The 16,479-nt window shown below is 37.1% G+C and overlaps 1 protein-coding gene across 4 annotated transcripts in view; it reads right to left on the bottom strand.

The window, feature by feature from the left end:
* sgcd (sarcoglycan, delta (dystrophin-associated glycoprotein)) overlaps positions 1-16,479 on the bottom strand; it is a 221,802-nt gene that overhangs the window by 51,552 nt on the left and 153,771 nt on the right. For all 4 annotated transcript variants that reach the window (XM_051878783.1, XM_051878784.1, XM_051878780.1 and 1 more), the window contains exons 3-5: positions 8,064-8,165; positions 3,092-3,179; positions 2,172-2,291 (exon numbers count right to left, since the gene is read on the bottom strand). In XM_051878783.1, the coding sequence (XP_051734743.1) occupies positions 2,172-2,291; positions 3,092-3,179; positions 8,064-8,165 (310 nt within the window). The remainder of the gene's footprint in view (positions 1-2,171; positions 2,292-3,091; positions 3,180-8,063; positions 8,166-16,479) is intronic.

Here is a 16,479-nt window from a genome sequence, read left to right as displayed (position 1 = left end):
TACTGACACATTTCCTGTTTTCACCCAAATGTTTACGTCCACTTAAGCCATAACCGACTGTATTTACGTGAGATACTCCACACCATGGACATTTTGACAACTATGTGTGCATTTGACCATTCAGGCGCGAGGAGAACTGATCGCGCTGTCTGAGAGAACTGGGATCGTCCGCAAGAAAGAGAGAGCGAGCGTGCGGAGAGGGAGCGCTTCTGGTCTGTGTCATTTAGCGCGATTCCACCCATCCCGCCTTCACTAATCGATAACGAATTGCGATTGAAAGCATGCAGTTCACAATGTGTGTGTTGTCATCATTAATTTGAAGTATTTCCACTCCCTTGAGGCTGACATTGTTTCTGCTGCTGCCACCGGTGTCTCTGTGCACGGAAAATTCTGTCAGTTACGTCACGTGAGGTATCGGTCTTTGGTATCGGGGGTATTTTTACGAGTACGAGTACAAGTACATGAGCTTGGTATCTGGTATTTAAAATATAAATAATTTCATAATTCTTAAATAAATACAGTTTGAAGTGGAAATATTTAAAAACCTAGTGTACTTTTTGTATTCAAATAAAGTAATTTTGCTTGTAAATGTCTCCTCGTATCTCTTATTTAAGGAAAAGCAAATTATTTTATCAATTTGCATTGCAATAAAGTTCTTTACGTGCTCTTAAATTTTCCATTTTCTTGGGAAAAAGATAGGTGTCAAGTCCTGCAAGTCATTGGATGAATCAGATTTTTAAAGGATTGGCCCAATAGAAAGAGGTTTTGTGGAAGAACAAATATTAGAGTGAACATTGGTATTTAAGTGTTGCTTGGGCTGACAGGTGTTGTGCCTACTAAAGTTCTATTCTGAGTTGATCAGATGTGTTCTGATGGCAGTCGAAGTTGGGTTTACCTATAGACTCACTCTCAGCTGTCATGACATTAGAGTAGTCCTATTATATGGCAGGAGCTCTCAAGATTGATAAGCAATAGATGTGTACAAGGAGACATAGGCATTTATCTAAGTATTAGAGTAGCAGGACTTTCCTGACCTTAAAAAGTGCACATCATCCCTGTGTGGTCTACCAAAGGCCTTCAGACTACTTCAGATGCCTGGCATCACTCCAGGAACACTTGAGATAAAATCCGAAAGAGAAACATCCAGTTCTAAATACCCCTGTTCGCACTGCAGTCCGTTGCTAAGTTAGAGTGGATGTAAGGTAATGAACTGTGGCTTAGGGAAAATCATCGGGGGAAAAAATGGATGTACACAGGCTTGAGTAATCACTTTAAAGGAAGTTTAGCTCTACCCCTGAGACAAGCACAGCGCCGTGATCAAATACGGCACAAAACAACCTTGAAAAGTCAGGATTTTTTTTTTCACTTCCCAAAATAAATCACTGAAAAAAAGATAAACGGAATATATATATATAAATATATATATTCTCACCATCTGGGGTTTTAATGTTGGAAAGCTCTGCCAAGTGCTTCTCGTTTTCACGCCAAATGTGACCAGAAACTGTGGGGCCTTTTCAAAACAGGTTGTGCCAGCAGTGAATAAATGGGGACAACATATATTTTAAAGACAATATTTCTTAATAATAATAATAATAATAATGATAATAATAAATATTATTATTATTAAAGATTTTATATTGTCACTGGAAATTTCTATTAACTATACAGCAATAAAATACAAATCAATGGAATAACATTTGGATTTTTTAAAAAACAATATCAAATTCACTAATTGTGTCAAAATCAATGATTACTTTAACACGACAGCCCTAAAAAAAAAATCATGTGTAGAATCTTTTTCCCTCCACAAACTTCCTTGTCTTCAGACCTCAGTTTAAAAACCTGTATGTTAGACAATATTATTGAAAATTATATTACATTTATTTTTGAAAGCAACAAATAAATGACAAATGTTTCATTATATTATAATAGATGCTTTGCCATTTTTTGGAGGGTTCTTATAAATGTGAAATGGACTTGGATGTCAAAGCTCAGCACAATGTCTCATTCAAGTCTGTGCTTCAAAGCAGTTCTGAGAGGCTCAGTTAGCACTTCAGCTTTCTCTTTGTAGACTGTGCCAAACAACTGTGTGGGAACAAGGCTAAGGCTTTCTGTGAGCATAAAAAAAGTTTAATGCCCTCAAATGTGTTATAATTTAAATGTTCACTCACCCATAACTCGTAATTTCTCTGCACCAACTACCACCTCATGGTCGTCCGCAGAGAAGAGCAGTTTTCCTGCACTTGATTTTACCTCCAGCATTTTGCCCCGTGCATGAACTCCATGAGAACCTGACGAAAAATACACTTTTTTTTACAGTTTATGAAGAGCATTTTCCATATGTTCCCCCAAAAATCTAGCTCAAATTAAGAAAAAGTAAGATATTCTGACAGGATATAGCAATTAAAGTATTAGTCTAATTTGGCACAGTCAATCTTGTAATTTACTTAATGACTTTTCTGACTAGCTAGTACACAAAACACTTTAGAATTCAATTAATGAAACACATACTTGTTCTTACACTTCCTTTTAATTGTGTTTTCCATACAGTTGTTCTAGCACCATAACTCAAGTGAAAGTCTTAACTAGTCCATTTAAGGCAAAATTACTTTCATTAAAATATGGCCTCACTATTACACTATTAACCAGGACTTAATAGTACATGCATCCATGCACATGCAATTACTGCGCTGTAATGAAGTCTCTAGTCACAGTTATAAAGGCTACATCATGAGAGAGATGAGACTAACAACCTGGCTATCAAAGAACCCTTTAACTCTTTCAAAATAGTCATTTAACCATCTGTCCCATAAAATTTAACATTATAGCTGCCTGGATTCATTTTCCTTCCGTGAGAGGATTGGCCCATAGTCGCCTCCTGAGTTCAGTGAATATTTCATTTCATGCTATCTACCCTAATATAAACGCCCACAGAGATGGGGCGAGAAATCTTCATTCCAATTTATAGTCTGCGAAATCTTGGGGAACAATACAATTATTGTATATATATTATACATATAATTATCACAAAGGGTTTGCATGAGGGTTTTTAAATGATTCTTAGTTTAAGTGTTTGTATTTGTGTGCTTACCTGCAACGAGTTGAGATACTAATTGCTTCTTCTCGTTGAGGATGTTGACAGACACGTTCTTAGAAGACTGCAGGAACAATGGGCTTCCCTGACATTAAAAAGAAGAGTTAAAAATATAAAAATAAATAAATAAATAAATGAAAAATAAATAAATTCAACTTTTTATTCATAATGCAAAAAAGAGAAAAATACAAATTGTAAAAAGTAAACGTGGTGGTAACGTGCAATTGTTTTGTTAAAAGTGCAGTAAGCGATTTCTGAGAATCATTGTTGAACACTGCACTGTAAAACCTGATAAGTTATGGAAACTCAAACCATTTGAGGAAACGATTGCCTTAAATGATTTAAGTTCATTAAACTCAAAGTAATAAAGTTACATAAGACTAAGCAAAAACTAACATTGGTAAAAAGCAATGATAACAGAACAGGAGCACTGTAAAACTCAATAAGTTCAGAATACTCAAACATTTAAGTAAACTGACTCTTTTAAGTTAGTAGAAATTAAAATTTTTGTGACAAGTGGGGCGGGGCTGAGAGCTGTGGAAGCGGAGCAAGGCCAGTGTTGTGCACAGGTGTCTCTCATTAGCAATCACGTCACCGGCATCCCTTCGCTCCCACAGTTCTCAGCCAGCCCATCCTCAACCTAACCACAGGCTCTACTCTTCACCACAATGGTAACCCTACAAAACATAACTCCCTGTAAATCCCAACATAACACAACATTAAACACTAACTTATGTCTCGCTATGTTAATCTTGTGCAAAAACACACAAAATAACACTTAAGGTGCGTTCCATTCGACCGTAAGTGGACTGCGAAGTAGACTTCACGGGGTATTTCGCCATCTTAAGTGAGATTTCAATCCGAAGGGAGCGAACATGTTCAGTTCGAAGGGCACTGTGAACGGCATAGGGAATAAGGGAACATCGATACATCACTTCACAGGAAGTAGAGAGGTAAAATCATCCAACTGTCATTGCGCACCGCGTCACTAGTCAGAACTATGATGGAGCAGAGCCGTTGAAAAAGTTTTTAGGAATTTACGTATGCGTTTTGAGTATTCATACATTTTGTTATTCTTATACGAACGAAAGTATGAATGTTATGGCGATGAGTGTTACATTTGCATATTTTATTGTATGAATAGGCATGACAAAGTAAAAGTGTTGAAAAGCAGCTGAGACTCTGTCATATTTTATTTTACTTTATTTACCTCAGGAGTGTTTACTATGCGGCAGCGCGTGGAAAAGAAAGCGCACGAGATGAGACCCAAACCATGGATTAAGAATACATTTATACAGTTAACTAAATGAGAATTTATTTTCATATGGCATGACAGTTACAGCTTCAAATCTGTTAAGAGTCCATTTTAAATTCGAAAATAAATTATAATATCTATTTATTTATATCATATCATAATCTGCGCGACACCGTCGTTGACTTTCTTTGATGACATTTGCAGGGCGTTCCAAATGAGAGATTATTGTCAGCGAAGTCCACTTCAACTGATATACCGTGCTCAGGGAGTAGGGAGCAGTAAACACTGCGTAGGGACCCTGTCGAATGGAACGCAGCTTTAATTTCAACATTTATTTTCCTTATACAGTCTGACGCAAAGCATGCTGGGAATTAAAAATCTGCTGCAACTCAATCATATTAAGTTCAGCTTACAACAATAAAATGTTGAGTTCACACAACTTTTTTCTATTAGGTACAGTGAGCTTTCATTATAATTTGAGTGAGATGAACTCATTTCCATTTAATTAATTTCTGTTTGGTGAACTTCATTGCTCCACCCCCAAAATGTGATACAAGAGTGGATGTCTCTATCACAGCAGAAGCGAAGCAAAATAGTGCTTCATGAAAAATAAAGTGAAGATGACAAACGAACGACAAGGAAGAACAAAAATATGAAAATACAGTACACAAGAGTATATATAAGCAAGAGTATGGAGCAGAAACAACACGACCTCTGCATCCATTTTCAGGCCTTCCAGGCCAGCTTTTCTAACATTAACGTGGGTCCTAAAGCTCTTGCCTGATCATAACCCTTCTTATTCCAGTGATATTCCTCTGACCTTTCTCTCTCTCTTACTCATTCTCTTTCCACCCCCATCATGAATGTATACGCCCCCTACTGCTGATTGGCTAGAAGTTTGTTGTGGTGCTCGGTCCACTTTCCACTTTCAACAGTGCTTCTCAGAAATCTCTTACTGCACCTTTAAAGAACTATTTCTACCTGATCTTACTTGAAACTTGAAAATTAGTTGAAATTTAGTTTTGTTGGTGTAACCTAATATATTTATGTGAATAACATTTTTCTTATTTGAATAAAATCAATCAATTTAGATGTTACCACATGAAGCACAATAGCCAAATAGTAATACATATATATCTTGAATGTAAGTGTATAAGAATTTTATCTTATTGCACTGGCTGTTTTTTTCACTTGTTTTTCCACCTAAAACTAATAGAAAAAAAAAAAAAAAAAAAAAAAAAAAAATCAACCAGTGCAAAATACACACAATCAAGATGCATTCTCTGAAAACAAGTCCTAATATTTTTATGTAGTCATGCTTATCAGGTGAATCTTATTTTAAGGCTGTTTAGATATTGTATCTGGAAAATAAGACAAAGATGCTTGTTAAAAATGATTTTGCAGTGTTATAACCACACATCTGCCTTTTTTAAAGAAAAGCAATTGCACAAAAGTGTAAGCATTTGTGAAGTCTCTCTTCAGGCAGGGTACTGTGCAAACACTTGGTAAAAAATTTCTCTTTATGCTTAGGGGCCGATCAAAAATTAACACAGCATGCATGTCTGGGTTGGTTTAATTGTTGGGCAGATGGTCTCCTCCAAGAATCATGCAAAAATAAATAAATAAATAAAGCTGAAAATAGTTGACAAAAACAATGATTCTGTATAAAACACTAATAGTAACAGCCAGTTATGCAAGACAGATATCTGTCTTAATCTAGAACAATATTTCATGCTCCAGTTGACTTTAAATAAAGATACTATTGTGTTGCATACTAAAAGAGATATGCATTTAATGTAAATTATGCATTGCAGTTTTGCTGCTCTGTTTTAACTCAAGTGTAAAATGCTCTTGATTATTGTGAGAACATCTGTTTTTTTTTTTTTTTTTTTTTTTTTTTTGTTGGTAAAAATAGGTCAAACTGCAGTTGTGTGAGGCTAATTAAGAGGAACATACTTGACACAAGCTACATTTTCCATGACATTCACTTATCTTTCATTAAACTCCTTGTCATTAGGGAAATTTAAAATAGGAAAATAAATATTATATCTTCAATTCTAAAGTTTTTTTTTTTTTTTTTTTTTTTTTTTTAAGAGATGGCTGTTATATCAATTATGACACTGTACTGTAAAAATAAATAAATAAATAAATAAATAAATAAAATAAAGTGCAATGAGAGAAAATGACCAGGTGATTAAAGAGGGGTTAGAAAAAGTAGAAAGGATTTGTGATTTCAGCTGAAAAGGAAAGTTAAAGGCTGACTAAGTTCTTAAAGAAGATTTTTTTTTTGCAGAATAAGACCAAAAATGTGCAATGACAAAGTAAACAAGGTCAATTCTGATTTCATTTTGACTTTAAAGGCTCAACGTAATAGAAATGTGAACCAGATTCATCATATGCTGATATTGGTAGAGTGTTGTTTACACAGAGAAACATCAGGAATGCAACAGGTGTTCAATTATTCATTACGCTGTGACCTTCTGAATGAGACGCACATCTAAAATGTGTTGCACAAAAAAAAAACAAAAAAAAAAAAAGGTTTGGAATATTAAATTTGAAGGCATCATCACAAAAGAGAATAATGAACAAGTAGTGAAAGTTTACTTTCTATTTCAAGGAATCTGATATAATTAGAGTAAATTTTTTTATATCCTTTATTTTAAACATTTTTCCCACATTTATTTTTATGCTTCAGTATGTGGCAGTCAGTTAAGCACTATTGGATCAATAGGTTGGCAGATTCATCCCCAGGTTGCTATGAACTAGAAATGTGGCAACAGCTGGTGGGTATCTGAGGTTACAGTTCTGTGCCTATGGCACTTTATGGGAATGTTCCTGCAATGCATCTTCTGCAACTTGCATTGAATAAAAGCATCTGAAAAAATTAATGCCTTTTTTTTTTATGGAATTATGAAAAATCTTGGGTTAATTCATCAAACTCTGGTGGCACTTTTCCACATGCTATTTCAATACCAAAACCCTCACAATATTCACGAACCATTTGCATCTATCTCTGTCTGTCTGTCTGTCTGTCTGTCTTTCTGTCTGTCTAACAATTATCTGTCTGTCATCTGTTTGTTTGTCTGTCTATCTGTCTGTCTATCCGTCTGTCTCTACAGATAAATAGATAGATGGACGGATGGACGGACAGATGTCTATCTCTCTATCTTTCTGTCTGTCTATCTATCCGTATGTCTGTTCAAACAGACAGATATTTATTTCATTAATTTAACATTCTGTGTTGTTCATATGTAAAATGCTTACGTTTTAGACACTGTCAAATATTAACAATGTACATTTAGAGTCTATGTAAACACATGAAAATTTAAGTAACCATGCTTTATAAATATTTGTATGTTGGTTATTTCTCCTGGTGTCGCTATCTTAGTGTATGGTGGTTGTCTAATTCCTGGAGTAAGTCTTTTATTCCTATTGCAGTGGATGGGAGTTTCCTCTCATCACCAGTCCCATCAGGCTATTGCTATTCACCTCATCTCCTCTGTCTGTTTCTCTCTATCACTCTGTCTTTCACTCTCTATAGTCTCACTCGTGCTAGACAGATGAGATAACGCCAGCACCCTACACATTATCAAGCCATCCATCCACTGCAGCCTCACTGATATTATTACGCCTGGACATTGTGTGAGAGAGAGAATGTATGTCCTCCTTGCTATCGCACAGACACCATGCTGACAGGCCCTGATGTGCACTTACTGGTCTGGACTGGATTTCTTTGGCATACAGCGGCTGAAGGAATTCCGAATCGCCCTCCAGTTTCAGGCCTCTTTCTGTGATACGCAGGTGACCCATGCCATCCTGCAGAAAGAGGTGGACAGAAAGAGAGCAAAAGAAAGGAAGAGGTTAATGACAAATGAAAAAATAAATAAATACATACAAACATACAGTGCTCAGCGTAAATAAGTACACCCCCTTTGAAAAGTAACATTTTAAAAATCTCAATGAACAAAAACAATTTCCAAAATGTTGACAAGAGTCAAGTCAAGTTTCATATAACATCTGTTTAACTTACAACATGAAAGTAAGGTTAATAATATAAATTTTTCAGTTTTACTCAAATTAGGGTGATGCAAAAGTGAGTACACCCCACTGAAAGTCTCTGGAGCAAAGCAAAATTTTAGACTACAAATGTCTAATTTAACAAGAATTCAACAACAGGTGAGTCTAATTATTCATTACACAGGTGTCCAGCAGACAGTTGACTACAAAAGGTTAAAACCCCTTCCCATTTCATGCTGTCAGCAATGGCACCACATGGAAGAGAAATGTCTCAAGACCTGAGAAAAAAAATAATTTCTTTACACCAGAAAGGTGAAGGCTACAAGAAGATCAGCAGAGCTTTACTTATCAGTCAGAATACTGTAGCAAAAGTGGTACAAAAAGATGCAACCATCTCACAAAGACATCCAGGTCGTCCACGGAAGTTAACACCTCGACAGGAGCGTCTTCTGATGAGAAGGGTTGAAGAAAATCGGCATGCAAGTTCACTGCAGTTATCTAAAGAAGTAGAAAGCCAAACTGGGGTGACTATTTTCCGTGACACAATACGGCGTACACTGCAGAGGAATGGCATGCATGGGTGCCGTCCACGAAAGAAGCCTCTCCTAAAACCCAGGCACAAAAAAGCCCGCCTAGAGTTTGCCAGGGCCCATGCTGACAAAGATGACGACTACTGGGACTCTATACTCTGGAGTGATGAGACCAAGATAAATGTTTTTGGAACTGATGGCTTCAAAACTGTACGGCGTCGCAAAGGTGAGGAATACAAAGAAAAATGCATGGTGCCTACAGTGAAACATGGTGGTGGCAGTGTCCTTATGTGGGGCTGCATGAGTGCTGCTGGTGTCGGGGAGCTGCATTTCAGTGATGGCATCATGAATTCACAGATGTACTGCTCTATACTGAAAGAGAAGATGCTACCATCACTCCGTGCCCTTGGCGTTGTGCACTTTTCCAACATGACAATGATCCTAAACACACATCTAAGGCCACTGTTGGGTTTCTGAAGAACAGGGTGAAAATGATTCAGTGGCTCCTGATCTGAACCCAATCGAACACCTATGGGGAATTCTGAAGAGACAAGTTGAGCATCACTCTCCCTCCTCTCTAAAAGAGATCATTCTTGAAGAATGGAAAAAGATAGATGTTGCAAAATGTCGCCAACTTGTTCATTCCATGCCTAGAAGACTTGGTGCTGTCATTAAAAAACAACGGAGGCCATACAAAGTACTAGATGTAGTAGTTTTTGTTGTGGGGTGTACTCATTTATGCATCACCCTAATTTGAGTAAAACTGAAAAATGTGTAATCCAAGTTATATTATTAACCATACTTTCATGTTATATGTTAAACAGATGTTATATTAAACTTAGTCTTGTTAACATTTTGGAAATTGTTTTTGTTTATTGAGATATTGTTTAAAATGTTACTTTTCAAAGGGGGTGTACTCATTTACGCTAAGCTCTGTAAATATAAGCATCCTTCAAATAAAATTTAAAGCAAAATTACATTTTAAAAAGCTAAATTTAAAGCAAGACTTATCAAATTATATAAAAACCTCACAAAACTTACACAAAAATAGTTATATTTATACTTAAAAATGCCAGTGAGGTAAAAAGAATAAACTTAATTCAATATATATTCTCTGAAAAAAAGCATTTATACTTTACTTAAAAAACAGACAAGAAAGAACATATTTAAACCTAGCACTTAAACTTTTATTTTACAACTATTATCTATTATGTGCATGGTAGATTGGTCTATGCGGATTCATTCTTTCTCTCTGGGTACGCACTCGTGTGAGAGAGAGAGAGTATGCGCACTCTCTGCCAAGCGACATAAGAAAGCAACACTTTTTAATGCATAACATAAACTGATGTGCTGCTTTATATACAAAGTAAAGATGTGTGATTAGTTACTTCAATTATCAGTCACGCAATAATGTAACATGCATTTTGTGTGTGTGTGTGTGTGTGTGTGTGTGTGTGTGTGAGAAGTATGGAGAGAAAGTGGGGTGGGTAGACGTAATGTGGCTTACTGTGTGCGTAATATTTATTTAGGCCATATAATAATATTTATAATATTTATAACCATTACGAAGAGCTGCACACGCAAGCAACAGGATTTTGGGTGTACAAGCACTGCTTGTACATCGCCTTTGCTGCTAGAACTGCCTGCGATTTGCCAATTTTGTTTGTCTCTCATTGAAAATGAACTTGTGCTTTCCACGTCCTGTGTGAAACTGCATTTATGTCGAAGGAAGTGGTAAGTTACTGCCGGCCCAATCTAACAGTGACCCACCGGGAATTCTCCCGATGGCCACTCCGGGCCTACGCTAAGCATTAAATGCATGGAAATGTGTTTTGATACAGGGTCCCAATAGCTTAGCTTGCTATTTTAACATTACTCTTACAGTAAACATTGACTGTTTGCTTTGAAGTCTGAAGCCTTTGGTGAGGAATCTTTTGCCACTTCCTATCCCTCACATGCTCTTATCACCATATTTAATAACATTCACATCAAAGGATCAAAGTGCCTGTCACAATTGTACCCTGCTTTGGTCTGCTGGCCATTTTTTCTGCACAACTGCCATTAACGTGAGCAAATATGAGGGGTGTGTTTTATTACGTCTGACTGTTATGAAAGTCTGTAACAAACTGCTGCAATTTGCAGGTCTGTATGGATTGAGAAGACACTTTAGCATTAGCATGTGGATAAGAATCAAAGGCTACGTTCACACACGTCAGTGTTTGGAATCTCAGTGTTTACTATTTGGTACCTTAGCAGCCTACATAAAAGGGGCAGAAAAGGATCAAATAATGTCTATATGGATGGGTAACCGAAATCAGTTCCTTTCGCAACTTACGCTAGCCTTGATTAATTCCTATAACCACAGTGACAGTAGATACGCTATTAAGACTTTTTATTGTGTTTTAAGGATTTTAGCTGAGTTCTTTAAACAATTTTCTGCTTTTTTCAAACAATTTAATTTCTGTTTGGAAAATAGAACTTTTGGAAGATGGCAAATGGAAATTGCTCATATTTCACTTTCCAAACAAAACTATTTCCCCGCCATTGACGAGATTTTACAGCTTTCCATGTTTTCACTGTAATACGCTAGGGGGCACTATCATACATCTTCTGAATGAGTACAGTATCTCCAGATCAAAACGGAGGCAAAGAAGAAGCAGAAACGAGCGGTCTTATAATGTAACCAGATGCATATGAAAAATAATGCGATCAACAACAATAAACAGCATATAAATCAAAATGGTCTAATGTTACTAAGTGAAATGTCAACCCAGGAAGTGGTTAATACTGTGCAAGCTTTGGGGGTGTTGATTGACTTGATCTACTAAAATATATGTTTTGATTATCGTACTGAATCTGATCCAGACGTAGCCTTTGACAGAAACACGATTTTTTCAGCTTTCTGCTCAAAATGTTGCTTTTTTTATGAAACTTCTCAAATGTTGATAAAAGAGAATGCATGAAGCTAGAATAAAACGTTGCATGTTCAGATATTCATACAACAAAATATTCTGGGGGCCATGAAATGTTTGTGAAAAAAACACTGGCCAAAAACACTGGCGGTGGCTGGCGACTTAAACTGTTCTGGTGCGATGGGTGGGCAGGTGCGAGGAGCGTATCCTTTGATAGAGACGTCTCACATCATGAATATTATAGCAGTGAAAAAAAAGTGTATTATTCAGATAAACGCTGATGTCTATTTTACTGATCAAAATAGGATAAATCCCTTTTTGAAAGTGCTTCTAATAACGACTGTATCGATTGCAGTGTTACGCCACTAGGTGGCAACAAATCACTGTTATAATTGTATTTATCACTGAATCATTCTTTTAGAAACAAGTCTTTATGAATCTTACAAAAATATTCTGTTTCAGCTATCTGGATCTTACATGTGTGTTCGAGCATCTTATGCATGTTAAATTTGTGGTAACACTTTACAATAAGGTTAATTTGTTAACATTAGTTAATGCATTAACTAACCATGAGCAATACATTTGTTATTGTATTTGTTAATCTTTGTTAACCTAGTTAATAAAAATACAGCTGTTCATAGTTTGTTCATTTTACTTCACAGTGCATTAACTAATGTTAACAAATACAACTCTTGAGAATGTTAGAAAAAATAATAGATGTTACCTTTGTCAAGGTCCATCTGATGCAATTATTTTATTTTATAAAGGGGAGTTTTAGGTCATTTGACCCATCTCATACTATACCTCATACCTCTAAACAATGATTAGAGGATAAAGAAAAGAGGACAGGATATGACATGGCTAATTTGTACATCATTGTAATGTTCAATCATTGTTTAACACTTATGACACTTTTTTTTTTTCCCAAGTCTTCATTTCTTTTCTTTGTGATATTATTTTTAAATATCACAATAAATATTGTATATTGTCACAATAAATATTGTTAAATATTGTATCGTGGAATTTATATGGAGGTATTATCGTATCATGAGATTTTGGTATCGTTACATCCCTAACAAACCTACACCACATTTTAAGTTAAATTAACATTACCATCTCAAACAAGCTAATGAGCAGCTTGTAACCAACTATCATGTTCCAAAACCAGTTCCAAAAATCCAAAGATTTAAGATTTTGTTTTTCCCAGTAGAAGAGATTTAGGGCAGGTTGGAAGTAAAACTTGACTTTCGTGGTGAGAAAATGTAAACTAAGTAAAGATGCAGGAGAAGCGGAAGGGAGGAGAATGAGATTAGGCGCCATGTGATGGTGAATCTTTCCAGGTCTTCCACTACACGAATCAAAGCAGAATCGAAGGAGTGGCGGATACGGGCAGAGGAAAGTCAAAGAATATGATGAATTATTCAGGCAGGTTTGCAGCAGCTGACAGAAAGGCCGAAAACTCTCAGGTGTGTTTCTGAACGGTACCATGCGGGAATCAACAAACCTCCTCTGGCGTGCCACAGTTTATGCAGCATCAAGGAGTAAATTGATTTCCACCACCAGTGTCACTGCACTGGCTGTTTGATATTTATTGTGGAAGAGAAAGTGTGAGAGAGGAGAGAAAGAGGAGACAAGAATTGCAAAGAGGGGTCTGGTGAAAAAACAATCTCCTTTATCTGATGCTGTGACATTGAGGGGAGGGACAGTTTAGAGTGCTTTAAAAAGAAAGAGAGAAGGGAGAAAGACACAGATCTTGTGAGAAGGTATTGTGGAATTAGCAGAAAAATTACTTCCAGGTTTCCTAATGCATGGGGTTATCAAACTTCAAGGTCACAGACCTCCAAATGCGATCATTTCCCCTTGGGCTATGATGGGACCCCCTTAAAGGCAGCTGTATATTTTAATGTATAAAGAACAATGTATATCATGGATCGAACTTGTTGGTCCAGCACATCCCACAGATGCTCAATTGGATTGAGATCTGGGGAATTTGGAGGCCAGGGCGACACCTTAAACTCTTTGGTGTGGCAGGGTGCTTTATTGTGCTGAAAGAGGCCACTACTGTCATGAAGGGGTGTACCTGGTCTAAAACAATGATTATGTAGGTAGTACGTGTCAAATTTACGTCCACATGAATGGCTGGACCCAGGGTTTCCCATAAAACATTGTCCAGAGCATCACACTCCCTACACCAGCTTGTCATCGTCCCACAGTACATCTTGGTGCCATCACTTGCAGGTATACGGTGTACACGGCTGTCCATGTGATGTAAATGAAAATGGGACTCATCAGACATGGCAACGTTCTTTCACTGCTCCAAGGTCCAGTTCCGATGCTTGCGTGCCCATTGTAGGTGCTTTCGATGGTGGACAGGGGTCATCATAGACACAGATTGGTCTGCAGCTATGCTGCCCCATATGACTGTGACACATTCCTCCCATAACATGATTAAATTTTTTGTGACTTGTGACACAGTAGACCTACTGTTTGCTCAGACCAGACGGGATAGCCTTCACTGCCCTCGTGCTTTGATGAGCCTTGGGTGCCCAACATCCTCTCGCTGGTTTGTTGTCTTATTTGTTGTCCCTTCTTGAACCACTGTTGGTAAATTCTCACCACTGCTGACCGGGAGTCTTGTCGTTTCAGGGATGCTTGTCACCCTGCCATAACAATTTGGTCGCTCAGATCTTTATTCTTGCCCATTTCTCCTATATCCAACACAGTGATTACGATAACTGATTGTTTGCCTACCATCTAATCTAACCAGACATTAATATGTGGCCTTGTTAGGAGATGATCAATGATATTCGCTTCACCTGTCATTTGACTCATCAGTATAATAAAATAATATGTGATTTAAATTAAGTCTTAACTTATTTATTTTGTTGTTATCATTATTATGTTACACCATTTCCCATTAATTTTTCCACAGAGCCCAATTTGAGAACCTGTGTGTTCTAAAGCAGTGCTACATTTGAGTTTGTGACTATTATGTTGACATTTCAGTTTTAGCATCTCGGAGATGCACTCTCCTACATAATCTCTTGATTATTTATTCATTATTATTAAAAGGTAATGACAAAAAAAATAAAAATAATAAAAATAAAAATAATAAAAAAATCTGAGCAAGCATAAAACTGGATTGATATGTGCAGCTCAATGCCAAAACAGCACAGAAAGTCTGCAAGGCTGTACAACTCAAGCACATCTGCACACTGCACAGGATAGCAATTTCGGAATAGTAGAAGGTGAAGGTTTAGCTCTTGAATCTTAATTAGCTAACATGACTGGACAGTCTAGGAAGATTACCTAGCAATGTCAGTGCAGCTAATTAATATTCATGAGCTCAGTCTTCACCATATAGGCCTAGTGACATTACAACCCAACCATTTTCTTTCCCCACAATTTAAAAGTCATTCTGTTGCCAAGGTTGTAAAGTCATAAGATCGCTTCCTCTGCCAAAGCTCTGTCAAGATATCTCATTTGTGATCATGTACACAAACTAGGGCTGCACGATTTGGGAAAAAAAAAAAAAAGAAATTAATCAAACTGCGATTTTTATGATAATAATTGTGATTGCGCTTTAAAATTTAATTTTTAAATAATTTCGCTTGCTTTGCTTGTTTGTAGGGCTGCATACTACTACAGGACAACCTGTCACTCACATTACAATAGCAAACAATAACTATCCAATCAATTCCAAATGGACAGTCCCGACCTACATTTTCTTGTTCCAGAAGCTGTTTCACATGGATATACATCACAATAGGGAAGATAAGCCTATTGCAACTTCTGTTTCATGCAGACTTTAAAGACTTCCAAAAATCTCCTATTGCAGCATTCAGGTTTGGAGCAACATGAGAATGAACAAATAACTATATTTTTTGGATGAACTATCCCTTATGCCAGGTTCAGATGACACAATATCAGCCGATTTTGGCACAGTCCGTTTGATGTAGAGTGTTGTGGTGATTCGTAAACAACAATGGGCGTCAGGACGCAAGAATTTATCATTTCATCTGGTATAGTGTGTCATAGTGGACGACAACCGATGCCGATGTTGTTTTAGAAAGACTAGCATGTTTAAAAAAAAATAAAAAATGTTCAGTCCTCCACGACAAGCTCCGTCACATCTGTGAAGTTGACCAATAGGAGCACAGAAGCTCTTCTGTACACAGCTTTCAAACATGGCGAAACAAAAGAGAGGTGAAGATATTGAAAAAAACAGCATATGCTGGTTAAGGTAGGTTTTGGAGCTGGTATGCTGGTTTGAGCTGGTTTATGCTGGTCAAGTGCTGGTCCTATGCTGGTCCATGCTAGTCCTATGCTGGTCCTATGGTGACCCATGCTGGTCCTGGACCAGCTTAGGACCAGCAAAGGACCAGTTTAGGACCAGCATGGACCAGCATAAGACCAGCATAAGACCAGCATAAGACCAGCACTTGACCAGCTCAAACCAGCTTACCAGCTCCAAAACCTACCTTAACCAGCATATGCTGGTTTTTTGGTGCTGCCAGGTGGAATTATGCAATGGAGGGAAGATTTGTGGAACTATGGCAATAAAACTCCAGTCTTTGTGATGCTTCCTCGAGGGACTATCACGAAAGAGTGAAACAAGATAAATTCTGGTGAACGGTAGCGGAGCCGGTGAGTACTAGAATTAGCATTAAG

The sequence above is a fragment of the Ctenopharyngodon idella genome, chromosome 21 (assembly GCF_019924925.1).
Source record: "Ctenopharyngodon idella isolate HZGC_01 chromosome 21, HZGC01, whole genome shotgun sequence".
NCBI classification, from domain to species: Eukaryota; Metazoa; Chordata; class Actinopteri; order Cypriniformes; family Xenocyprididae; genus Ctenopharyngodon; species Ctenopharyngodon idella.
This window is presented reverse-complemented; position numbering and strand designations above follow the sequence as displayed.